We start from the raw sequence: 26746 nt of genomic DNA, 5'->3' as shown, positions 1-26746 counted from the left end.
GTTTACTTTTTATATAGCGAATAAGCCATTTTCTATTGAAGAGTCGTTCATTTCTTATCCTTGAATACGAGACGTGCGAGAATTACAAGAAAATATATAGGACCATAGCGTTTCCGTCTTCATGCTCGTCTAAGCATTAACTACTTTCGCAATAACCGAGAGGGTGCATCTTGCCTGTACAGCAAACAGAATGCGGCTCTACGAACGTACGAACATAGGTGCATTGCAATATTTGCGCAACTGTTTGCGCGCCGTCGTTGAGCGCACAAATTTGTCTTTGTAGTAGACGTGTATTCTGTATGCGCACCAAGTATATTCGGTAGTATAACTTCAGCGATTCGGTAGCCTGCGCATATATTCATGGAAATGCTCTGACGTATATCGCTTCGTGTTTTCTGGATTTGGGAAAAGACTATTGCACCCTTGTTAGCTTCGTTTCACGAAGGCTTACTAACGAAACGTTATCATTATTGTTGTGCATTGCGTGGCCTCTTTAATATCACGAAACTCATATATACGATATTTGTACATCAACAAAAGTTTGGGAAACTTTATTGCGTTTGCGTGTCTAAACTGAGACGGCGATATCATTGATCTTTTCTGGTAACAAGTTGGTTTAATAAGTATAAAAAGAAAAAGTTTTAATTCAAACAGAATATAATTAGCAATTAATAGATAGAACAATCATTTTAATGGAATCAATTTAATTGTTATTCCATTTATCTCCAAAGTTGATAAAAAAGTGCAAGACTAATCAGTTACTGTAGTAGATTCACTAGTTGTATTTTGTCATATGTTTTCACAATCAAGATGTTTTATCATTAATTATCGTTTTTAACAAAGTATAAATATTAAAGTTTTATTTTAGTTAAAGAATGAGGAATTTAATATTCAGCCAAAATTAGGTATGAATTAGAAATTTAATTGAAGAAGAAGTTAAAAGTTCTATTATTATATATTATGAAAAATTTATCTTCCTTCTTTTTCTTATCTCGTCTAGTCATCGGATAGAAAATTTTATCGTGTTTTGAATTTTGTCTTATGTTATAAGAGCCACTTCTATTTCTCGATTTTCTTTCTTTATTGTACGTTTCTTTATTCTTAACCGTCTTCAATATCCGACTTATGTCGGGTCTTCTATTGGGACATTTCTTTCAAAAATAACAGACACTTGTACTTCTATGATCGGTCGATGAAATATTTTATCGTTTGCTTTTTACTTCAGGATAAAGCATTCTCTAACATGAAAGGAAACTTTTTGCAGCTTTTATGAAGAACAGTTTGTTATCGGAAATAACTGAGAAATGAATTTAAAGTTACAACACTGGTATGTATTCACTATTTATTTTAAACAAATTACGTCTTTTTCAAAAGAGAAGAAAAATTCTAAACAACTATTTTAACATATTACAACAAAAACTTAGAGAAAATAAGTAAACAATTTTCTCTTCCTTTTTTCTTTCCATTAAATTACTCTTAAATTGTTTGCGATAAGCTTATTCCGTATACGAGTAAAAACAATTTTTCCTTGTTCTTTTCTTTGCTAAATCTCATATTTTCTCATTTCAAGATCCGCCGCAATACGCAAATCTCATAATCTTTCTCAGTTTTCATCGTTTTTCATATATTAGTGGAAAAAGCGAGAAACCCGAAAAGAAGGTGGAAATGAAACGGACCCCGATCACGCCAATATCTCGTACTTTGCAGCCGGGAATCTACTTTTATCCTTTCGATCGCAGCGGAGAATTCCTTTCTTTCATTTCGATTTTGATCTCGAGCTTGTATCCTGCCAGAAGACTAGGAAGCGCGACTACTATCACGTGAAATGCATCCGCTTGAGATTGATATCCTTCGTGCATGAGTCATGTGTATTTGCTTCGACCAGAATCTTGATTTATTGCTGATAAGCTGCGAGAAGTTCTATTATATGGCATAAGGTATTTTCATGTACTATGTATTGGTTACGAAAGCGATATAGTATATGTATACAATACATATATAGATTTTGTATCAATGTTGTTTCTCCCATCCTTTGCATTACAAAATCTTTTCTTGTTTTTTGAAATTGCATCTCATTTTTTTACGTTTTTTTCTCTTGTTTTTATTTTATTTCTCGCACCTCTCGCTTTTTTCCCGTTCACTAACTCTCAAAGGAAGTGAAATCTTCTGCAAAGCGGATTTCATTAATTGGATGGTCGCGAAATAGAGAGCTGAAACGTGAAATTGATAGCTTGAGAAGTTACGCTGTCTTTTACGCCCTTCGGTCAAAGGATGCTTCGCGATATTAAAACGTATAAAATATTTACGCCGATCTGTATAGTTTCTTACTCTTTTCGCATCGCTCAAATTTTTCTTTAATCTTCTTTGCAAAAGGCGAGTAATGGATCTCCGTCATATAAAAGAAATATTATGGTTATAATGTTATGTAAATAAAATATAAGTAGAATATAAATAAAAATATTAGTGGTTGAAATATCTAAATAGAGTTAATCAAGTGGAATTTATAAGAATTGATAGCAACACACTTTTACCGTTGAATTTACATTATAACATTATTTTTTAGCAACGATACCTTTTTACTGTCGGTTTTCATTTCGTTAGCATAAATATATAGCGGTATTAAATGTTTTTAATTGACAGAGAGATAAACGATAATTACACGTGTCATACAAAAATTACAGAGTAGCAAATATAAATTGCAAGAAGGCTTTGCAATGAAAATGTGCAACGGTGATCACCAAAAGGAAAAAGTACCGAAAGCTTAGCACTACAACGTAACGCAATTAGCGACTGTAGCTGAATATGAGATGAATACTCTCATTAAATTTCGGTACCTCTGATCTCGATGCCGCCCGTTATTTTTCCACCATCGCGAACAACGTGCAATTATATCCATCGCCTCGTTAAATTTATTATGACGCAACTTACACGCGGTATTATCTTGAAAACGCGACCCGCGCCTTTAATTTCGGTTACATGCAATACGTGCTTGTTGCGAGTTTTAATTAAATGTGTCACGTCCGCAGGATCGCGCGACTGATCCTGCAGTTTAAGCGAGTTTCCAGGCTGAGAAAGAGAGTGTCCTTTTTATCCCATCCGCTGCTCCATTGCCCACTCTCCATCTATCCTGGCGCTGTATTCCCACGAGCTGAAATTCAACGTTTCTTTTTTTTTCTTTCGCTTTTTTTAGGAAAGCTGGTAAAATGGTTCTTCCGCGAAAAAAAATTGGTAGCTTTATGGGTCATATACAAGCTACCCCAAAAGTCATGTATTTTCTCACGACTGCAATTTCTTCGTATAATTCCAGAGCGATTCGTCTTTGGCGAAAATTTGGGTGAATCTTTTTCTGCTTTCATAACTGTTTAATTGCCAGCATTAATTTTCTCAGCAATTAAGCTTGGATTTTAAATCCTCTTAAAGCCAAATTTATTTAAAATTTAATAAAAACTTAAATATTTGCATTTGTGATGTTTAACAAACGTTGAATTAAATATTTTTTTTTGTTTACGACAAATGAAATAATGTGTATGTTCAATGCAAGGAATATGCTTTAGATATTTCTTAGGAAGGGAACAATTGCGTCAGTTCTTTTGAGAACGAATCTTTTGTTTTACTAATGCCTAAATAATTGAAATAATTGCCTGTCTTCTTCATTCACTCCGTAGTATATCTAGGTGAGAGCGAGTGCGCTATTGCTGGAGCGCTCTGTATACAAAGTGCATCATGTATAATAATTCTTCTGTTATTCGTTCCCCGCATTCTCGTGTCCCTCTTTTTGTCTCTGTCTGTCCTGTTGTCCCGATTTCTTTCTCTCTTCGCGAGTCGACTCACTGAAATTTTGAATTTTAGAATACCCATGTCACATTCCTCGTATTATAATACAAAAGACCTCACATTGCACTGGCAATCAGAATGTTCTGGAAAAATTATGGAAAAATTAATATTGCAAAAAAATCACTATTTTTTACAAATAATTTGTTCTGTTGTCTGGAACATTTTATACACATGTACATTTGTGTAAAAATTACGCAGTATTATTATTCGGCTATATTTTCTCATGTTAAAACATTAAGGTTTTTGGTTGATAATTTTTATGGATTTTTGATTCAATTTTAGATATTTATAAAATTTAATGGAATATTTAAAAAAATATTATTTCTCTTAGTATTATTTCCCTAGAGATTAAAGAAATTTGGAGGTCCCTTTTTGTGTTAATGTTTGCGTGATAGTGAAAAATGCCAGCAACAATGATCGATACTCTCACGCATTATGAAAGCTCCTGAGGGAAATCTCGACATTCTGGTGATCCACGTTACTGCCAAGTTTTAAGCTGCTTTTTCTCTGTCTTTTTCAGGCTTGTCTCCTGTCATATAAGGTGTTGGTATTTTTCTTTTTGTAGGATTTATTCTCGCAAAACTTGTTGGTTGGCCGTGTAAAAAAGGTTTTTGTTCTTTAAATATAATCGAAATCCAATTAATAACAATAATTTTACTTGTATAATGAAAATCGTTATTCAAGTTTTTATAATTTGCGTGTATTAAATTTGCCAACTTTATTTATGAATTTTTTAAATGCAGTTTCAAATAAACGTTGAAGATATATGTCTAAATTAAAATTCTAAATTGAAAAGTTCTAACGACGAGATTATAAACGATTTCCAGTAATTTGGTGGACTCACGGGATAGATGGCTGGTACGCTAGATCTCTCGTTACAAATTAGATCATTAATTACAGTTCTGCCATGAATATCCAATTGGGATCTCGCGCCCTGCGCTTTATTACGCGCATTCCGACTCATTGATCTGGATTCGAGCACAGTGGTAACTGATTGCGAGATAATTTGTTACTATTATTATTTTGCCATACGTATTGTTTGCAATATATTAATAAAATTCAATCTTATTTTACGACTGAAAGGTAAAAAACGAAAGTTTCACGTCTTCGATTTTACAAGAGCATTTTATTTAAAAAAAATTGCATATTAGATATTTAGTGCTGAAAATTATAGTTTCGATGAATGTCAGTCTCATTATTGTTAAAATTTGTAGCAACAAAATTAAATATTGTGTATATTTCTTAATTTTCTGATTGTTCATAAATTCGCGACAATTTTATTTCCATCATGATATGCTTGTTTTTATACGCTCTCAATTTCTTTATCTTCGAATCTGGATTTACGCGCCAGTATCGTGCACGCAAATGTTGTCGAACGGCAATTTAAGTGGCCATGTCGTTCCCGAGAGAGCAACAAAAAAAAAAAAAAAAAGAAAGACAGCTAGTGAAGAAGGCGATCGTGCCGGAAGCGTACGAGCAAGCCGGACCTCCGCGATCGATATCAAAGATCTTCGAGATAATTGGTAATTAAGCCCGCGAAAGGATTATATGCCCCACCGATGGGTCGTTAGGTTGACCTAACCATCGCAGCCGAGGGATTCTGGGAACACAGACCAACGACACGTCTTCATTAGCCTTTCATGAACGCCACTCGTATCACTCATCTTCTCTCTCTCTCTCCCTCCCCTCCTGCCCCTCTTCACTCTTTCTCTCTCGTTCTCTTTCTCATCTTCCTTCTCTTCGTTATCTTCCTCCCACTCTTGCTTCTGTGTGGCTTGCTAAAGCGCGTTCATGTTACGTGTGTGTTTAAGTATATCATCCCCATAGTATACTTTAACCGCCGACAAGATTGGGTCGCTTTTAGGTACCTAATAGTGGCTGAAAATGTGGTAATAGCAGCGTAAGATCCTCATAAGATTATTTTGACATGCGACATTACGTTGTTTTTGGATTGCTGTTACTGTTACGCTGTTGCTATAATTTCAGAGAGATTTCATGGAGATAATTACTTCATCTCTGTATTTTCTTGAATATAGCACGCGTCGAGCACAATGCGATATTCGTGTTCACATTGATTTAGACACTTGGTTTATTAATCGTGTAATGTAACGTTGATATTGATATATATTACTTGTTACAATCTCGATAGTAAATTAATGCTAACTGCAAACGGGAAAATAAATCAAACTTTTCTTTAGATAAATCGACTTAATTGACAGAAATGTTTGCGAATTATTGATTTGCGTCGCGATGAAAAAATTTATAATCATCTTGGACAGATATTTTACAAGCTCAATAATTTTCATTCGCCCTGTCTGGCTATTTAGTTTTCGCCTTGTATCTGCGTCTTGATAGCATCTGATCATTGATATCTTGAAACTGATGGGATTACCGCCGCACGCTCGAGCACATTATAACGATCCATGCGTTTCCACATCCGCGAAACACCTCTGGTTATATCAGCTCCAAGCTGCAGCTATCCCGAATGCGCCCTTTGTTGCAAAAGGTTTCATTGACCCGCGCTCCACACACGGCAAACTCAACGGCATAGCTTTCTATATAATTACTTATCTGCACGATACGACGGTCGTCCTTGGACCACGACAGTTCGTGTGTGTTCGCACGCGCCAACGGTTGGTTGCGCGTTGATCAAACGATGACATGCTCGCGAGCACGCACACCTCGTGCTTAGGCACGCGCGTGCATTATCCGCCGTGATGCCGCGTGTTTGGGAATTCCCGGTGGGATCGCACACTGTTGCCACCGTTTGTGTCGTCTGTTGTGCATCCGCAGCGTGCTCTCCCGCGGGATTAATCGCGAAACTGGGAGAACGGCAAGAGGGTAGACGGGAAGCGTGTTGCGGGCTTCGCGCGTTGCGATTTATACCACGTCGCGATAAGCCGAACTCGTGCGTGGTCGCGAGCGAGTTGATGCATTCGCTGACAGTCAACTACGGTCCCGATGGTTTTCGACTCCGTTTACATTAGAATGATAAATTTTGGCATAAAATTATTGTTTGAACATGTTAGAATATCTTGTGTGATTAATCAATGTCGTGCCGACAAATGTAATTTGGAATTTACTGTATATTAGATTAGGTTGGACTGAAATTTGTATATTTGCATATTCTCCCGTGTTCTGAATTTGCTTCCCAAATCTTGGAAGAGTCATTTTCAGAATCAAAAGATTAATTGACGATGCAAAAAAACGATAGAACTATTGAATTTTAAAGTGTTGAATGTACACTTGTGTGAGCTAATCGATACATTTCTTAATTTTATCGATGTAATTTTACTATTATATTTTATGAAAAAAATTTTTTTTAACAGAGAAATAATAGATAGAAATGCAAAAAGTTAATAGAGATTTCCGTGCAACTTCTCGCGTTTAGTAATTCTATTATTGATGGCGTCATAACGTTTCCTGCATTTCGATCGACTCCGTTCTACCGTAATCCGAAATGGCGTTTTACGGGAAAGCGTATGCATCCGTGAGCGACTGTCGGTGTCTGGATAACTATATTACACGGCATATACTGCGGAGAAAAGCGCATCGGCATAACGGTGCGATCAGCGGTACCTGCTCTTCGAAAAAGTTATTCTACTGGGAGAGCGGGCGAGTTGAGCGAGTGAGCTCTCGGGAAGTTGAACAAAGGTCTCTCAAATCAATATTAAAGATCGCGATATATGTACTGGTTGAGGCGCACAACGTTAATAAATATTCTTATCTTAACGCGCGATCTAATTACACAGATAGGAACGCATACCTGTTTAGATTTTGCTACGTGCACGAGGATCTTGCTTATCTCGTTCACTCGCTGGTCTGCTTGACGAAGTAAACTAGTAAATTAATTATCGTGGCGTAACCAGCCGCCAACATCAACACCGATATTGACAGCACGTTCGTTCCTCAAAACAAACAGGTTCTAAACGACATGGACATAGTTATGCACGAGGAAGTGAACAGAGCTTTTACATTAAAGGAATAAAGAGTCAATATTAATTTTTTAATTAAAGAATTTCCGTTTGAGAAATATTCTCTCGTAGATTCTCTCTACAAAAGTTTATATTTACATTATAGTAATATTCTAGAGTCAGTCGCGTGTATTATAAATTGCAAAAATATATAAAAGTTCGTATATCAATAAGAAATACTTTCTCTGATTGTGAATCAAAATGAAAAATTTTACCGATATCGATAATTATCAGTTTAGCGATAAAATTTAAAAAGTTCTGAAAAACTGACAGCTTTCAATTAACTTCTTAATAAGAGAGAAGAAACTTTGCTTTTATGAAAGTTTATGCGACTTGGAACATTATTTGATATATTTCAGATGAACTGTTTGAGAAATTGAACTAATTAAATTGACTTTCGTCATACTTGAACTTAGCAAGAATTCTCCGAGAAGTGCGGAACCATCTCGTAATGGTTAAAAGAGGAGTGATGTCGGAATAGATGAAACAAATGGAAGATTATCCTGTTTTCGAATATTGGCAGGCGGCTTGAACTTTGCTCGAGGTCGAGAGAATCCGCAGAAACGAAGTCTCGGTCCACTTGGATGAACCCCCATGGCCATGTCTTCTTCTCTTTCCTTCCCTTCCCTTTTCCTCCCTCGTCGGCGATCTTCTCGCGTCGTGACTCCCCGCGGCGTGTTCCCACGTCGAACCCGCGTCTTCTAGGTCTTCGCCAGCGCCGTGGTTGATTGCAATATCTACGCCCTCGCTCTCGGAGAACTCGCGCGCGCTCTCACCCGGGCTCTCTAGGCTAGGTCAGTACCGTAAACGGCTCACTTGCACGCTGACACGCATTCAGTGTGCAGCCACGTGTACAGCACCTCTCCACCAATACACCGTACTGCTCTGATAGGGACCGGCCACTGACCTATGACACAAGTCGACCGTTTATCGATATCGAAACGGAGTCATGTAGCCGCGCTTAACTGCGGCTGTCATAACAGTCGGTCGTAACAAAAGGTCTATTCTTCTAACGGTAGTTGCATTCTTTCGCACGATTTTCATATTTATTCGAATAAAGCAGGTTTCTTTATCGCATTTCTACAATTTTTCGTCAAACATAAATGTGTAAATATAACATGTGTAAAAAGTATAAGAATACATCTAAATACATTTGCGATTTAAAATTATCGCAAATTTTGTAGTAGTTATAAACAATGATGAAAAAGTGGATGAGAGTGATTCAGGAGGATTAAGTGTGACATGAAAATTTCGAGAATGTCAAAACTTGGCAGCCAAAAGTAAAAGTTTATCTTGCTACGGCTAGTTTTACAGACATTGCATGATAAACGGAAACAAGACAATTAGCGGTCGACTTATTCAGACAATTGTGAAATCGGAGAAACGCGGAGAACTCCTTCACAGACTAGGTCGACATCTGCTTAATAAAGCTGATCAGGCGGTGTCACGTGCTAATATTTCCGTACGTGATACACGTGCCGCATTGCTAAGTAAGCGATGAGAACTAGCGAATGTATCGACGCACGACTCGCGTCATAACAGACGTCGTGACGCACATTACTGTGAATGACTTTTCAAAGGAAACAGATCTTAACGGAATTTTTTGTAAGAAAGGATTGACGAGACCATCACTTTAATTTTCGATTAAATAGTAATTTTGTTCAAATATTTTTTATATAATTCTTTGAACCGCGCGTTCACTATAATTAGCAAGAAAACAAATTTTCGATATACTTATTTGAAAGCTTGTGTGTATATATAGCGCTGTCGTATTAAATATTCTTCATAACTGACGTATTACATCTTAATGCAAAATGTGCATGAAGCGTACGATAGGCATAGACCTTAAATGCATTAATTAATATGGATGCATATATATATGGTATATATATATATACCTGCATCATACCTCAATGAGAACCAGTCTGTGTGCAATAAAGGAGATACCGCAACTACCCATCTTGCAGTAAGTGATGTTTGTCGATGTCAAAGCTGAGTTGATCGATAAACATATTGACTTCCTTTACTCCACGTCGCTACTGTTGAAGCTATGTCCATCATTATATTCGTCTGAATTAATTACAGGCAATTTTATCTTCGCGAAACTTATTTCATCATAAAATTATCGCTACATGAATATTATATTTCAAGAATTTCCTAAAGAAAGTGTGATAACATTCTCGAAAATTTAGACATTTTTATTCAGATCTTACAATTTATAGGTTATCTTTCTCTATTGGCATATTTTTTTCTACATTATTAAGCGATATATTATAAAAATAATGTTATTTGAAAATATTTAATCGATACGGTATTAAAATAAGTAGGAGATATAAAATATTATTTCCATATTTGTATTAATTAAATACTGCCTGATTTAGCATTGACTGAACATTATATTCAGAAATTTAACATTTTAATGCTCATATTATGCATCATAAATTTTTAAAATTTATGTACATTTTTGAATCTTTGCAAATAAGCTTGAGTAAGATTTAAAGACTTAATTGCTCTCTCTGCGTGTTTCAAAATGACACATAAAATAACGAATATTGAAAGCTAATTAAAAGTGTCACGTAAATAGGGAAAACCATGCGTAAGTATATGTTTGCGCTCTTATCAGCAATTTGATCCTTTGTGTTTCGATGTTTCACGTTTCTGCAATCGTACGTGCCAGTTGCGTGCGTGCTTATTCGACCACCGTGATCGTCGCCAAATGCGATAATACCCACTTGTGCAAAGCGTCGTTTCCCTTCAGATTTGATAGTGATCTGGGCTTTCATTGCAAAGCAGTGGTTGTTGAAACTTTTCCAGAATGGTCTGATGTTATTCCAATCTCTTCCTGGAGCTGAGTGTGAATTCATGAATTCACGGTGGATTTTATCGACGAGAATAAAATATGTTGAAATCGCGTGTTTGCGTTAATCGATCTCGGTCATTTTACGCAGAGGCACGCGTTAAAAACAATTGTAACTTTTCCGGTTTTGTAAAAATATTTTCACGAAAGAAAAATAACTTTAAATGTGTATTTTTCCAAGTTTCTTGTATTTAAATTTTGTATATTTAATTTCTCGCTGTTTCTTGTTAGAAATCACAAATAATCTTTTCAGTAATATTAATAGCACTGTAAAAATTAATAGCGATACTAACAAAATATTGATCATCATGTTTCATTTTGGATGTTAAAACGACTGCAATCGATCAGAACGGAAAAAATTGTTATCTATCGAAAGTTTCCATGTTTTCATCCTGAAAATATGAGAGTGCGACATCTTTTTTATATATTTTTTTGAAGGAATGTTTTTTCTTTTTTAACGCGCTAAAAGTGACGAGATCGGCACGAATCTAGTCGATGAATCCAGTGAGTTGTTTCTATTTTATGTTTTTCCTTTATTCCAATACATTGAAAGTTGTATAGCCATTAGTTTTTAAAGGCGGCAGGTACAAATTGGCGGTCGATTCTCATCTTCTCGATCATCGTTATCGTTGTCGTTATCGTCGCTGCCGCCGTCACGATCGTCATTTTCGTCTTCGTCGTTTCATGTCCGACACCGCTGTCGAGAGAGGCTGTCCCGTAAGTGGGTCACTCACCTGAATACTTTGCGGCAATCAAGACTTGCTCTTAAAGTATGGGACAGCGCGAGAGCGGAGGAAGGAGCGACAGGAGCAAACGAATGGGGAGAGCGACCGGACGACAAGAAGAGAAACAGAGACAAGCCGAGAGGAAGACGGAGAAGGAGAAGACTCGTTGCTCCTTGTCCGTCATCGGTCAGTCGTTCTTCAGGGTGCTCACGGTGCACTTCCTCGCGGCTTTCCCCGCGATCGATCGGAATCGTAACGCGAGGGATCGAACTTGCTCAAGGATGATTAGCCTGAGGTCGACTAGGCCGGGATTTCTTCGTCCACCGCACTGCGGGAGGGAGTTTTGTCCTGTTTGCAGGTAATTTACATAGCTGTTCTGGTTATGGCCGTTCCGTCACGTTTTGATTGCGGAACATTGTAGGAAATCATCTCGATTGCTAACCTGTCAATTTTAAAATACGAGTAATCTCTTGTTTAGTTCGCGTCTACAATTTTTCTAGAAAAAAGCTAACCGTATGCTCTTGCGGTCGTTGATTCTTCTGTGGGATTAGATTCAATTATGATTTGGCTTTTACTTTCACGGTAATTGTCGGCGCAACTCAGCATTATGGTTTCATTGAATCCATTTAAAGTGCATTGAAATAATCTTTGAGCATAATCCGATTCCATAAAAGGCTAATTGATGACATTTTGCGTATGGTCATTGTTTAATTTGTTATAATACTATTAATTAGTGTAATATAATTACAAATTATTAATTTATTCATTTGCTCGCCATAACGATTGTGTTGCTTGCACGCACCGATAAAATTCAATCGGACGAGTCGGCCGATTAATACTCTAGCGTGTTGCATGATTTTGACAGCGCATTGTGCATCTTTTCGGCCGATAAATTTTGTAACTTCGCGGTGGGCGCATCCGTGTGTAACCGAGACTGGCGTAACTGGCTATTAAGTTTACACTTTAATGCGCGTTTCGACCGAAGAAGACGTAAGAGTTAGATGATCGATTGCTAAGTGGCGTGCACCGTAAACGAGTGGGGAACTTGGGACATGATACGTGCACGTTACGTTCGAAGGGAAGCGTACAAAACCGTGTCAAGAGCATGCTTCAGAAATAATTAGTTTGCCCGTTATTAAAGAAAGATTTATCGATGCGGCGCACGGAGGTCTCTTGCGCGGCTTCCCACACTTCATCTTCGTCTTCGGCTTCGCCGAAGCACGCTTGCGCGATTGGAGAAATCTGTCGGATCAGTGATGCGATCGATTTGTAGTCGGATAAAAGTGCGAAGTCTCCAACCAGTCCTGTTGCTCTCGCCAGTCGATCAGTTGTCGGAAATTTATTCTTCCTGTTTTCGTTCTTCTGCACAAGAAGCTCATGACAGGGAGAATAATTACGAATTAATACGCTTGTGTCAACAAATCTCGATAATGTGTAAATAAAGAATCGAATTTAATTCAATTATTAGAGATTTATAGTGAATCAAGATTAATTAAACCAAAGAAAATTATTTATTAGCTTGCATTTCGATCGAATCGAGAATTGATCGCTTCGTGGAGATTTATTTCCTATAATTGCTAAACACAACTCATAAGGAAGCAAAGTAAATATTTGCTATATGTGCAATCGACGATGCAATAGTAGACATAATCGCGAAATCTTCTATTGGCCTATAATAATCAATTTTCATTACTGCATCTTGGAAAACAGACCTCGTTGATTTAATTTACCAAAAAAATGCATTTATTTGTATTTAAATGAAAGGTATGCGAAGTGGTGTAATTACGATTACACCGGGTAGTAATTTAGTTCGTAAAGCAGCAACACGAGGAAAGGTTTCGTTGAAAACTTAAGAATCACTCTTCTCTGATTAGTACTTAATACGTTTTCATAGTGGCTTCCGCAATCCTTATCCCCATGATCTCGCATCATCAATCAGCCTTACCAGCTACCGCGTATTTCATGCCTGTCGACGACGATCACGCGTAAATCTGTAAGGAGCTGAATGTTTACATCGGAACGTCTCGTGCGTTTCTTTTGATCGTGACAAGATATGACAAAGTGTTGCGTGCGTTCTAAAATAGTTGTCAATTTTTTTTAACAGTTGTTAAATGATAAAAAGTACTTTAAATCTTATAAGAAATATTAGTTTATGATTTGAGATCAATTAAATATTAGGAATGGTGTTTTTTTTTTTATTTACAGATTTTTTATTTATACTTTATTTTATTTTTTCTAAATTAATTATGCAGCTTGAGTGTTGTTTATCGAATTATTTTATACGATGCATATTATGCGAGGCGTATTGGATCTTCGCTACGGAATCATTGACGTTTTTCACATCACTCGTGGATTAGTCGGCGTCTATCGCAGATCGTCTTCGTCGGCGCGTCAAAGTCTCCGAGAAACCAGATCGCGGCGTGAAAGAAACGTCGGCGGCGGTCGATGAATAAATCCTGTGGCGACGATCGGTTTTTGCGATCGACGAGCTCGAGTCTGGTTTTGTAGCTTGCTCGACGGAAATTGCCTCGAACCTCTTAACGAAGTCGCCTTTACAACTTCCCGCAGTCGTAACTTTTGCATTGTGGAGGGTCTTCGTACAAATCGATTGTTTTCCAAAATGCTGTCTTCTGTTAAAAAATCAATTGTTATATATGTATCAGCACTTACTGCAGATATTAAAAACGAATATGTTAATTTATTGACATTTTATTATTATTTAAAGTACAAAAGCGGAATATTCATTTTTGTTTTCCGATAAATATAGGAATTTTGTCTTTTTTACTTTTTAGTAACATCTATTTTGATTAATTGCTTCTTATATTTATTATTTTAGTGTGCAATGTTAAGTATTGTATATTATTGATTTTTCATCTTCCTTTTGTATACAATTACATGTCGATTCTAACTCTTCGCAATGTTTTGCCAATTGATTTGCGCGAAGAAGAATTTAACGCGTTTGATTTACAGATATGAAAGATTTCGAAAATTTATATTTTCGTTTATCTCGCGAAATGTTATATATTGTTGCTTGAATATCAGGTCGACGTAACGGGAGCAGCACGTAAATGTTCCTGTTCCTTGGTACTTCGGGTAGGAAGAAGTGCTTAGTAGTGGTAGTGGCATTCATGGAACAGTGGAGAGAAATAGCAGAGGAAGAAATTACATTTGAGAAGATGAGAGAATGGGAGGGAAAGGTGGAGAGAGAAAGATAAAGAGGAAGAGAGTGAAAAATGGATGCAAAAAGAGAGAATAAATGCATATAGTTTATTACAGTAATATTTAATCCCAGTTAGAACAACAATAGATATACATATAAATGTTAAAAATATACAAATCTGAAAATAGCTGGAAGCAAGCAATGCATCTTACGGCAAAAAGATATGAGGAAAACCGCAGTTTATTTTCCTTCTTTTGTGTAGAAATTCTTGCAAACCAAACTTCCCATCATTTAATGTAATTTGTTTAGTCATTATCTTTTTTCTCACAATCTTTTGATGTACAAATAGGATATTATATTAGCTAAAATTCTATTTAAAGGTTTGCGAAGTTTGTTTGCACTTTTGTGATTAACTTTGCTAAAGATTTTTTAGATGATTTATTATTACTGGTTAATTAAAAATTTGTGACACTTCTTGAAATTTTTGTTAAGAAAATATACTTAAAATTGATTTAAAGTTGTTTTGCAGTTGGAAAAGCTATCTTACACTAAATATATTATATACTATCAGATGGAATATATTTCCAGCTAAGTTCTTCTTTAAGCATACTACATGTCACAGATTTATATAACATATAATTTGTACAAGGCAATATAAAATAATGAAACTAATACGAAATTGCAGCGAGGGTTTAAAATAAGGAGAAGATACGGAGAAATCGATTTCCTGTGAATATACGCACGTACATATATGAAGAAGACTATCATTTTAGATGATATCTTTTGAATCTATTATCGTATCTAATATCTGTGTATTATCTGTTCTCATTTCTCGCGAAAATATTCATATACATGTCATACAAACGAGACGACGCTAAAAACTGGCCGTTCGTCCGCCTTCTCCATCTTCATCTTCATCTTCATCGTCTTCTTCGTCTATGTCGGCTTGCACGCGAAAATATATTTCCTGGAGGCTCGCAGCCTCGCTGCTGGTTACACCAGTTTTCATTCACGACGCCATACTTTCACGAGGTTAAACTGGTTTTCGCGAACGGCGCGAACGATCCACGTACGCCGATTCGTATATAAGCGTATTCAATGGCAAATACCAAACACCACTCCGACGACGCGTGTACAGGCTGTTTGTTAATTGTTAGCACAATTAGGAAGTACATATATGACCGTTTTACGTGTACAGTTATTGAAAATTTTACTATTAAAAGCAATTCTCAATGGATAGAGAATTTTCAAGTACGCTTATATCGAGATATTTCAACATTTCGTACGCGCGAAACAGAGAAAGATATCGGTGACAGAATTTTATATGACAATTTTTGATAATAATGCTTTTAAAAGCGCCATCTAGCCCGAGATTGATTCCCGTTTCAGGATAGTGTAAGATTACATAAACATAAAGCCGGCTTGTTTCCTTTTTAACTGTAACAAACGCGTAAACGGATCAAACGGATCAATAAGCGTTAACGTGAGTCAGCTGTAGTAATAAATCCATGTTTTCCATAAACGCGGGGATGTGGGTTAGCGCGTTAACGTATCGGCAGGGAGACGATGCATCTCTCGCTTTCACTTGGCCCATAGGAGAGCGCTAGTCCAATGATTAATTACTCCCGCGTATAAAGTTTCTTAATTACACCAGCCGCCGGACGCTTTATTTTTCCTTGTTGCTCGTACTCGGCTACTATGCACCAGGGCGTATATTGGCAGCTGCGTTAAGAGGACGAGAATAAAAGCCGGCGTATAATGAGGAGCAAAAAAGAAGAATGCGAGCGAAAATACAAGTTTAGCTGTGCCGCGTATTTAGAGATGAATGTGGCTAAATGTCCGGATATTGTTTCATAATTAAATTAATCATAAACAAGATTGATAATCAGTTGAGTATATTTATATATTAAACTGATCGATGTTACGCTCGCATCTTATATTCACATTCACTCGCGTTTAATATCTTTTTACACAGTCGAGTCAATTTAACGCAATTGAACAATATTATTATTGATAAAACGATATTCTTTTATAAAGCTTGAGAAGAGACTCTCAAAAGAAAGAACGGAACGCTCTGCTTCCGTTATTTCCAAATACAAAGGCGCGTATTTCCCTCGCATCTACTGGTAGAAATTGCGAGATCGATTTATCTCGATCGGGAATATCAGAAAAATTTTCTTTGTGAACTGAGCGGGAGAATCTGAAAATCTGGAATTTAACGAACGAGCAGATAACGTGTTTTGAAGAACGAACGAGATGATATCCAGATAAAAGTATCTCGCATTACACGAAGATTCGCTCGGCACTTCTTTTCGTGAAAATGAACGTTGTGCTATGTTGGATGGATACTCCAGCCTTGAATTTTCGAGACGAAGCACGCGGCGTGTACACGATGCAAATAAAACGCCCACGCATCGACGGCTACCTCGCAAACACGCTCGACGTGGCATCGTAAATATTTGAACGTCGAAGAGGGGCAAGCGTCGACTTATCGACGGATGCTGGCCATTTTCCGAGCAGCTATTATTTTCCGCTGCGCTGCTTTCTATTTCCAAAGTCGCGTATTTTTTTCCAATTGCAAACGCCAGAGATCAAAAAAATGTGATTGCTTTGTTTTAAACGTTTATATTCGTTTATCGAAATTGCTGCTTTGAAAAATAAAAATGAAATTTAAAAGAGTGTCAGCAGATAAAAGGCTTTTCCATTCAATTTCAGAGTCAGTTTTTATTTTACAGCAATTTACTTTGTATTAAGTATTTCAATGTTAAAAACTAAATGACAAAATATATCATGATAAAATATTGATTCAATTTTTCTAAAGATACTATTTATTTCACAAAATATAAAATGTTAAAATTATTGGCTGCATAATTGTTTTATATTTTGTTTATATGTATTGTTATGAATATACTATTAGATTGAAATTTGCACAGCATGCGCTTAATAACTGATGTATTTATTCTCGAAAATATTTCTTTCGTATTTTTATATTTAGATGCAAATTTGGTTTCATGATTCTAATAATATGTTGTATTAAATTAATGATGCGTTGCAATATTGAATTTTAGGAATTGAATTATGGAGGAAATTTCAAGCGAAACAATGGTTCGACGTATTTAGTGTAAACTGTTCAAGAAATAGAAGAACGCTTTAACACTGATTAGCTCAAGTTCGAGCTCGGACTTTGAGCGAACTAGAGAATTAACCTTCTTCCACAAACAAAGAAACGACTCTATTATTACGAAAGTTCGTAACGAGAATGTCATGTCCTTAACCCGATTCCTACGAAACTAGCATGCAATTGAATCGTGCCGGACGTATGCTCCTTTTCTGGAAAACGATACTCTCATTGAGCCGAAGAGACATCAAGCGTGTTTGTTTTTGTCTGGAAGAAAGCGATGGTGTTGCCAACGCGAAGTATCAAATTCGAGTGTTAACCTTGCAAACCTTTTTTTCTTCGTTCATTCTCCTTTCTTTAATGTCCTCTCTTTTTATATTCGTCTGTTTATATCTAACTATCCATCCGTCTCCATCTCTCTTCGTCGAGAATCGCGCATTCCTCCAAGTGTGAAACACCGAAACTCTCTTAACATTCATCGAGACGTCTTAACTGAGAGAGCTATACATCGAGCCCATAAAAGTACCCCGCGTTAGACGAAGATTCGCTCGGCATTTCTCACTGTCGTAAACACTGCTTTTCCGCACAAACCGCCGCATTGCAGTCGCAAGAAAAGTGGAAATCTGTTAGCATCGTCAACGTTTGTTGAGGATTTTCTGCTCACATTACTATACCGCACAATTTCGTATACTTTACATGGTTGGTTACACCAACACGATTTCGTATATTTTACTCGGATGGTTACACCAACATTCAAGTTAACCCGTTAGCTAGCTTTTCTTCCTCTAACTATACGGCTAGAAATATAATACAGAATTGCAGAATCCGAGTTAATTAATTATTATTTAAAAGAGTGTCAGTAGATAAAAGGCTTTTCCATTCAATTTCAGAGTTAGTTTTTATTTTACAGCAATTTACTTTGTATTAAGTATTTCAATATTAAAAACTAAATGACAAAATATATCATGATAAAATATTTATTTAATTTTTCTGAAGATACTATTTATTTCACAAAATATAAAATGTTAAAATTATTTATATATATATAGCCGATTTTGATTTTGCTTTATCCAAAGCATTGCGTAAAATTTAACTTTTATTATTTGTGAAATAAAAAGTTTGTTTTTACAATATGATAGAATAAAACAGAATATTTTGTTATCATTTAAGATTTGATTTGCACAAGATATCGAAACTCGAGTCCTCTGGAGAGAAGATAATATGTTCACTCAAATTCTGCCTGAGAAAATTTGTCGTTAGCAAATTTCTTTATGAGATGCGTTTTGAAAATTCGTTAAAGTTATTACAAAATTAACGATATTACATATACATGTCGTATATATTATTACATAATTATAATGATTTACGCAATTACCTGATGCGTAATTATGATATAATTAACACTAATATTTTATGAGAGACAATATTGTATAATTGGAAGCTATTAGCTAATAATTACTCATGCTAAATAATATGTTTAATCATCTTTAAACTTTATTTTTTTACGTCAGAATTATTAAAGTAAAAAATTATTTTCAACTTCTTTCGTTACATACAATTCTCGTTACACACACATAATTATTTTTTTGTATAATTTGCTGTGTACAAAAGAAATTTAACCTACACTATGCAGTGCTATTTGTCTCGCCGAGAGTAAAGAAAGAAATCTTTTCACAAAGTTTTCATGGCAACAAATTAGATTTAATTAAGCTGTCCATTTGGTGCGACGATTAGTGAAACGTGCGAATGAGGGAAAATTACCTTTCGGGCATTACAGAGGTCTTTGTGTTACGTTCGTCAAGAAAGTAATGATAGAGTCGGTGTAGGAGTATCATTTGTCTTACAAGCTTCTTCCTTTCTTGAATTTCAACTGTCATCATAGAAAGTTCGAGGAACCTTAATGCACGCAGTGACCGTTTCTTTGTACGATCGCGGCGAGCTCCTCGGAATTATTCGTTCTCAAACACTCAAGCATTAATATTGGAGAAAACTGAATCGTGGTATAAAGGATCATCATGTGAACCAAAGAGACTGTCTCTCGCAGGACCACACGTACAATGAACTATATGTCATAATCCTCACATTAGTCCTTTGTTAACTTTTCCTGGTAGAACTTGATCATTTCATTATTATTACCATTATATTAAACATTTAAATTCAGTTGAAAACCATCGACTCTTAAATGAGAAAATCGTTATTAAAGTACAATCGGCGCCAATAACATTTAACTAAGTTATCAATTTCGCGTTAAATGCAGAAAATTTTATGCCAATAGAATGCATTGTATTATCGAAGTTATATTGGACAATGAATTTCAATCAATTTTGTTTGAAATTAAATTGTCAAATAGAGGAATGTTATCAAAATGGAATTCATTAAAATCCGGTTAAGAGAAAGCTCTTTTATGTATATTTTCGCAATAAAAACATTAAATTGATAGTCTATTAATAATATTTATGGCAATAATTAAACGTAATATTTATAATAATAATTGAATCAGGAATTAATTATCTCAAAGGAACAAGTCCGCATGTGATGCATGTGTGTGTGTGTGCTTTCCTCTTATCTATCCTCGATCTTTCACGTCCTTTATTCACGCTCTTCACGTGGCCGAGCTGCCTGTATGCACCGGAAGGAAGCACCGAGCGACTGAAGTGCAAGACGTCGACTGCATGCGCCAGCACGCTGCTAAGAATAGCAGCGGCGTGGCAGTGTCGCTTGGGAATGCCTGGAATCGTTCGTGAGAGTATTAACGGATTGTCCATCGAAAGACAATGTTCATAGCGGAAGGCAATGAAGGACGGAGCGGCGAGGAAAATGCGAAACTTGACAAGCGAGTCACGGCTTTTTCGTTTGTTCGTAGAAAACTCTCGAGAACCGACAACGTTTGTATCGCGCTTGTTATTTATTTTATTGGCATTTCCACCGCGTTTATTATTAATTCCGCTAATTTGATGGAAAATGCGGGAATAAGTAGCTAAATGGACACGAAGCGCTGAAAATGATGTAAATTTCAGCTACATTTGCATACAACACTTACATATATTTAAGTATCAATATAATAAATAAAATTAATGTAATTAATATAACAATTTTACTAGATGACGTTTGGTAATTATATCGATAATCAGTAGTGTAGCGATTGCTTGACATATAATTTTGCAGTGATCAAATTAGCGCATGCTATCTACTTGAAATCTATGGTCCAGATCTTTAATTCAATTTTCTTGTATAAAACTGGTTTCGTCTAAAAAAAAAAAAAAAAAAAAAAGGAGTGTGAACTATGTATGAGGATGCAAATGACTTAATTTACACGATTATCTTCTTCAACTTATGATTTTTATCGCGCAGCATATACACATGCTGAAAACATGTTGGACAAATGGACAGACGGAGAAAGGGGAGATTAGTAGACAGTAATTTATAGCACGACGAGGATATCGATGACCATGGATTACCGGCGGCGCGTGATTAATTGTTGCCATATTAGTTACCGTTACGATGCGGCCAAACTCGATTAATTGCCGTGCCGTGGCGTCGCCGTACTTTATAAGTCGCTTGGTAAGCGTCTTTTTAACGCGCCGCGGAGGGCAATATGTGAGCGCGGATTAATTAACGATGAATATCGGGATCGGGAGCGACGTTGCGAAAAGTAGTCGCGGTTCGATTCGCTTAAAGATAGCGGCAGCCGTTTTCGCGAGCTGTCACGATGGTGCAGGCGCAAGCGACCCGCAGTAATAAGTTTGATATTAATGTGCGTTATCAAGAGCGCGAGCCCGGAGAATAGCGAAGTTTCTTGGCGCAGGAAAATGGCACGCGAGAGACGCAGATAAGACATAGCTAAGTTCTGCTTTACTCGGCCCATTAGTAATCTTTAGAGAGTTTGGATGACTTCGGAATTAACCGCGATCAAAACTTATCAATGTCATGGCTTTTTGTTCTACCTTTAAAATTCCACTTCTGATGGCTTTCTTAGAGCAAAATTACATGTTAACATTTGTACACAATAATATAATAATCTCTATATAAACGATGCGCGCGCTATAATAAGATAATTACAATACTATTTATTTTTTGTCAATTTCCGACCTGCCATGTTTTGTAAAACTTTTCTTTTCTCTGTCCGAGAAGGATATTGCAAATAATTAGCTCCACTTCTTTTATTTTACGGCTTTTATTTATCAATCGCGAAACAGTTGAAAAGCCAAGAAGCCACTCTTAAACACTCGTAAAAAAACTTAGCGGCGGAATCCCATTGTCCTCATTCGTACTTGCTAAAACCTCTTGAAAGCGAAACCTCGTCTTCTTGACCTGCATTGCCAGGTTCTTAGTATTCCGAATTGGTTTCGAAGCTGTCGTAAAAAGAATTACCGGCAGTTGTCGGCTTCGTCACGGACAAAAACAGAACGAGTCGAAATTCGTGTAATTCTATTGTGTACACATAAGTTACGGGCTTCGGAGATAAGGCTATAACAAAGTAACGACCAACGATCATTTGTATTCGTTAGAGTTTCAATGAATGAGCGATCTGAGAAGCCGTGAGGCTTTTCCACCTAAACGCTATAATCGTTCGCGCAGTTGTTTCTGCGCAGTCTTTCCAAAATTATTTCAGAATACTGCTGTGAAGCAAATGTTCTTTCTTCATTGGTTATCTTAAATTCTATTCTTTACGATATATAAATTTCTCGGTGATGATAACATACTATAAACTTTAATAACAAATTAAAATTTTCTCTCGAATGATATTTTTGAACGCAACCTGCGTGCTTTGTGCGCAAGTTCTCCCTCCGGGCTTGGCTGCGTGATTCCTTGCTCTTAAGACGCGAGTATGTAATATAGAAGCAGTTATTGTGATAGTGGTAGTCTCGGCGAATCATTCGTCTACAACAAAAACCCCCGAGATATGTATCTCTCCACCTTGGTTAATAACTGGAAATTAAGGAGTTGCTTTATCCGCGGACATTCGTCCGTTGCGCATTGTAGAGATATGAACTCTTCCACCGATACGGTCGTGAAGCGTAGTGAAGATAAAGAACGATATCCACGATAGTTTGAAAGTTTTTACGATGAACAAACAGCGTTGATTGCTTCCGCGTGAATATAATTTCGAAAAAATTCTAAGACCGTATATTTTAATTGCTTTACGTTGATAAATATGCGTTGTTAATGTAAATGTAATTAGAATATTGTAGTTTTAAATAATATAAATGAATAGCGATGCAGTAGCGAGCTACACAGCATATTTCGTTGAAATTGCAAATCCGGTTGAAGTTTCTCAACGAGCGATTGCAATTGCGGTCGACCATGAATTCGGACCGGTATCATGCTCGCGTGAATCCGAGTCCTCTTGGTTGTCGTGGTCGATCGGCGCTGGATCGGCGGTGATCTCGAATGAAAAAGCGAAATCGTTAGGGAGGCGCCAAGGTGGATTGAGGGATCTCTCGACCTTGAAGTGCCCTAAGGGACCTTCAGTGAAATTGCGTGCGTAATTGCCGGAGCGTGCACGCTCTGTGCGCATATCCACTTTAAGTAAATTAAACGCTTGCGCATTGATATCGCGCGTAGTACGGCATAGCGAAAACCTAAATATAGCGGGTCCTTTTTTTCTGCAATTGTCCGTATTGCATTAATAATGCGTTTCAGTGCTTGCATCAAGTGACGAAACATGCGAGTACGCGATGCATAAACTCAAACTACAAAAATTAGCGATTGAAACGATTGATATAACTTTCTAAAAAAACTTTGTTTATATAATCCGCCTTGTAATCGGTAACTCTAATTGGTTTTCGCGCATCTACGGGCAATATATCACCGCACCGTTGTGATTTCTCATTTTCCTTTTGAAATACAGTAAAGTGAAATATGGTCTTTATAAATTCAAATGTGTTTTTTTTTTTAAATTAAATATTATTTTTTGAATGAAAAGGAACAAAATAGAATTGATTTCTAATTTGTCGTGGAATAGATGTGCTTTTGAAATTGGAATTGAAGTGTAACGTTAATAATTTTCCAAAAAGGCGTTAATAACCGACAAATCCTTGGGACAGCCACCACAATTAAGAAGTCCTTTTGGAACACTAACAGAACAGAATGGATCACTAATCTATATTTCATATTCAGATGCTTTGTTGAATTACTAGTTCGGCACTAAGCCACGCAACCGACGCGTATAGCGAAATGCATTTATGATCGAAATTTCGTTGAATCATGGAGGGAATTTGTGAACAGTGCCAGGTAAATCCCGCGTACACGCATTCGCCCGTGCAGTTGGCGGGCGTGGTGTGCGTGTCGCATTGTACGAAGGCGAATATTACATATGACACGCGTATACATATACACGCAAGTGTGCATCACACTGGCATGACGACCACTCAGCGTTTTGATCTCCCACCAGTTTCTATTGTGGCGAACGCGGGAACCAGACGGCAAGAAGCCATTCCGGTGCCAGCCCAGTCGTTGCTTAGACCCCGATACCGCCGTGAGCGCTTCTCAACCCGTCTTCGATACGGGCTGCTGCTCTCTTAACACTTGCGTGTCCGCGAGATCGAAAGTGAGATCGGGCTGAGTGCATTCGACGATTCCGGGTCATTCTGGTGACATGACATTACGACGACGTGATGCCGCCAGATTGGTAAATATCGATTGATCAGCTGTAAACGCTTTCCTTACTGATGGGACGAGCAATTCTTTATTCCATTGTTTCACGTTTGGTGAAGACTGTTGCGCAAAATCTGACTTCCGAGATAACTGATATCATATAATAAATGACAGTACAATAATACTTTTATGATAAGAAAAATTAGTGATACGCTATGATAACATACTTTATCTGCATTTTGTGCAAAATATTAGATTAGAAAATAAATATTCGTACTTTTCTGTGAACACTTTTTTGGAGGAGCAATTTCCTTTAATATTTATTTATTAGAAGATGTACTTTTTATATTTTATTTGGGTATTTTATCTGAGTTAACAAAAAGCAAATATCTTGCGAGCGTTAGCATCTTTTTCGTTCTTTTTTTTTGTTATTTTTATTTTTTATAAAAAGATATAATATAAAAAAATTAATGCAAACTTGGTCTATAAATTATGATATTTTTATACTGCAAATAGATTAATTGTGCTCAGATAACAATATATTGAAGGTGTTATTTATTGAATTGTAGAGCAGTCGAGAAATTCGTAGCAGATGTGAATTCGTGTGCTGTGACCTAGAAATGTACAATAACCGGAATACCAGGGGAAATTTAAAGGAAATGTATATCTGTAGGGATGTTTCAAATATGCATTTCTTGAAAATAAATGTATATATACTATGTATGTGAACGATGCAAACTCTCGCGCGTTATGCTGTTAGCGCAATCCATTTCCGCGTTGAGAATTCGATTTTTGGAGTCACGAATTCAATTTCAAGATGTATAACATTATTATCTCTCCCTTCCTCCTAATATTGGAAAAGGGGGAAACCTCGCGGAGGCGCTTGCCCGAAGGTCATAACTAAAGGGAGAAGCCTCTCTCAGCCATCGCTAGTTATGCAAAGAGCGCGTTCGAGACGATTCGACGCCTCAGACGTGCATCTGCATCTGGGATGCAACAGGTGCAACGCGTTCGGGGGTGCATTTGAATAATTGGGACGTACGGGGATGGACTGCTTCGCATCGTGTCTCTGCGAGATCGATTGCAGTGAGTCGAGGATAAATTCAGTTACGGGCGAGCTTGATGCATCTTTCGCCAATGCAATTGCATGCCAAGTGTGCGTTGCGCTTCGATAACATACCATTTTTTCATCATTTATGAAAACAAAGCTTTATGCTAAAGAAACGCAGACTGCACTCATGCATTTTACATATATACATACATTTAGGATTCCGACAGGATTTAACTTTAATAACGTAGTTATAAATTATATACATAGATATGTGATGAACTATTTAATATAATTGTAATCTTTTTGCTATTTTCGAATTTTTCTCAATACTTAAATATTTGATTTGTATTATTGAAAATTAATCGTATTTATTCGGCCTGTATTATTATATCATTTGATTTGAAATTTATGAGTTTAAAAAAAAAAGTCATATTTTACATTCGTATGTTACTTTTGGAAATATAATGAAAATGGCTATTTTTTAACTAACACCTTTAGTTGTATTTTGACGTCTGATTTAATTGACAAGGAATTTACAACCACTTTCGACAGCCGCGACATTCATTCTATCCATGTATTTACAATCTCATAAAGTTTCGTACAAATCAATCATTTGAAAATATTTGTTGCGACAGATCATATATTTGATACATTGACACTTGATTTCGCAATATATTCGGGCTGTAAACCATCGACGTCTGTGTATAAAGCTACGTGACTTGCGTGTTGAATTTTATGTGCGACAAAAATTTATAATGCGCTCCATTTGTATTTTTCTTGTTTGCATCTTTAAAGAGCTAATTCGCCTCTCGATAAGTGGGATTGCATGATGTCTCTTTCTTTTGCAAGTTTTTTTTTACATTAGAATTGAAAAACTCAGCTCTGATTTCATAGATAAGGGAAGAATTCGCATAGTTCTCTTCAGATATCCGAGATATCACAGGATTTTGATCCGTCTATTAGTAGGTGATTTTCTCACTCGTGGAATTTCTCACGCTTGGAGTCATGTACGACGCGAATTAATAATTCATTATACCGCATATATATGTTACTAACGGATCTTCGTGCGACTGTTTCTTGTGTCGATTCCGCAATTAGCCAGTCAGCCGACGTGTGATTTTGCCTCGCGTAAACTGCCTCCCGACGTGTCTCTGGCGCGTTTCAGCTAAAGATTGCTTACATCAGATGAAAACAAAATTATTATTTTTTTATATTATTATCAGAACACTTTTCGAGATTCTTCTCCAAGCGAGCAGAATTTTGTAAACGGCGAAATCTGAATGTGATCGCGATTATTGGCGACCCGACGCGTTGGTTCCCTTGAAACACACTCGTGAATCTCGTTCACAATTCGATGACATTCCGCGGCGATTATCGGCCCCTTGACTTTCACTCCCGCGCGTTTCGTCGATCGTTTGTGTCCGAAGCAC

At 36.7% G+C, this 26746-nt stretch overlaps 1 protein-coding gene across 5 annotated transcripts in view; it reads left to right on the top strand.

Annotated features, from left to right (window-relative positions):
- The window catches only part of Fhos (Formin homology 2 domain containing), a 115098-nt gene that overhangs the window by 44653 nt on the left and 43699 nt on the right, over positions 1-26746 (top strand). Inside the window, exon 1 of one of the 5 annotated variants that reach the window (XM_067355836.1) lies at positions 24128-24299. The exons of the other annotated variants lie outside the window; for them this stretch is intronic. Coding sequence (XP_067211937.1) covers positions 24286-24299 — 14 coding nt within the window. The 5' untranslated portion in view covers positions 24128-24285. Of the gene's footprint in view, positions 1-24127; positions 24300-26746 lie in introns of those variants that run through there. 5 annotated transcript variants of the gene reach the window in all.

Source organism: Linepithema humile, chromosome 5 (genome assembly GCF_040581485.1).
Source record: "Linepithema humile isolate Giens D197 chromosome 5, Lhum_UNIL_v1.0, whole genome shotgun sequence".
In the NCBI taxonomy this organism is placed as follows: Eukaryota; Metazoa; Arthropoda; class Insecta; order Hymenoptera; family Formicidae; genus Linepithema; species Linepithema humile.
This window is presented reverse-complemented; position numbering and strand designations above follow the sequence as displayed.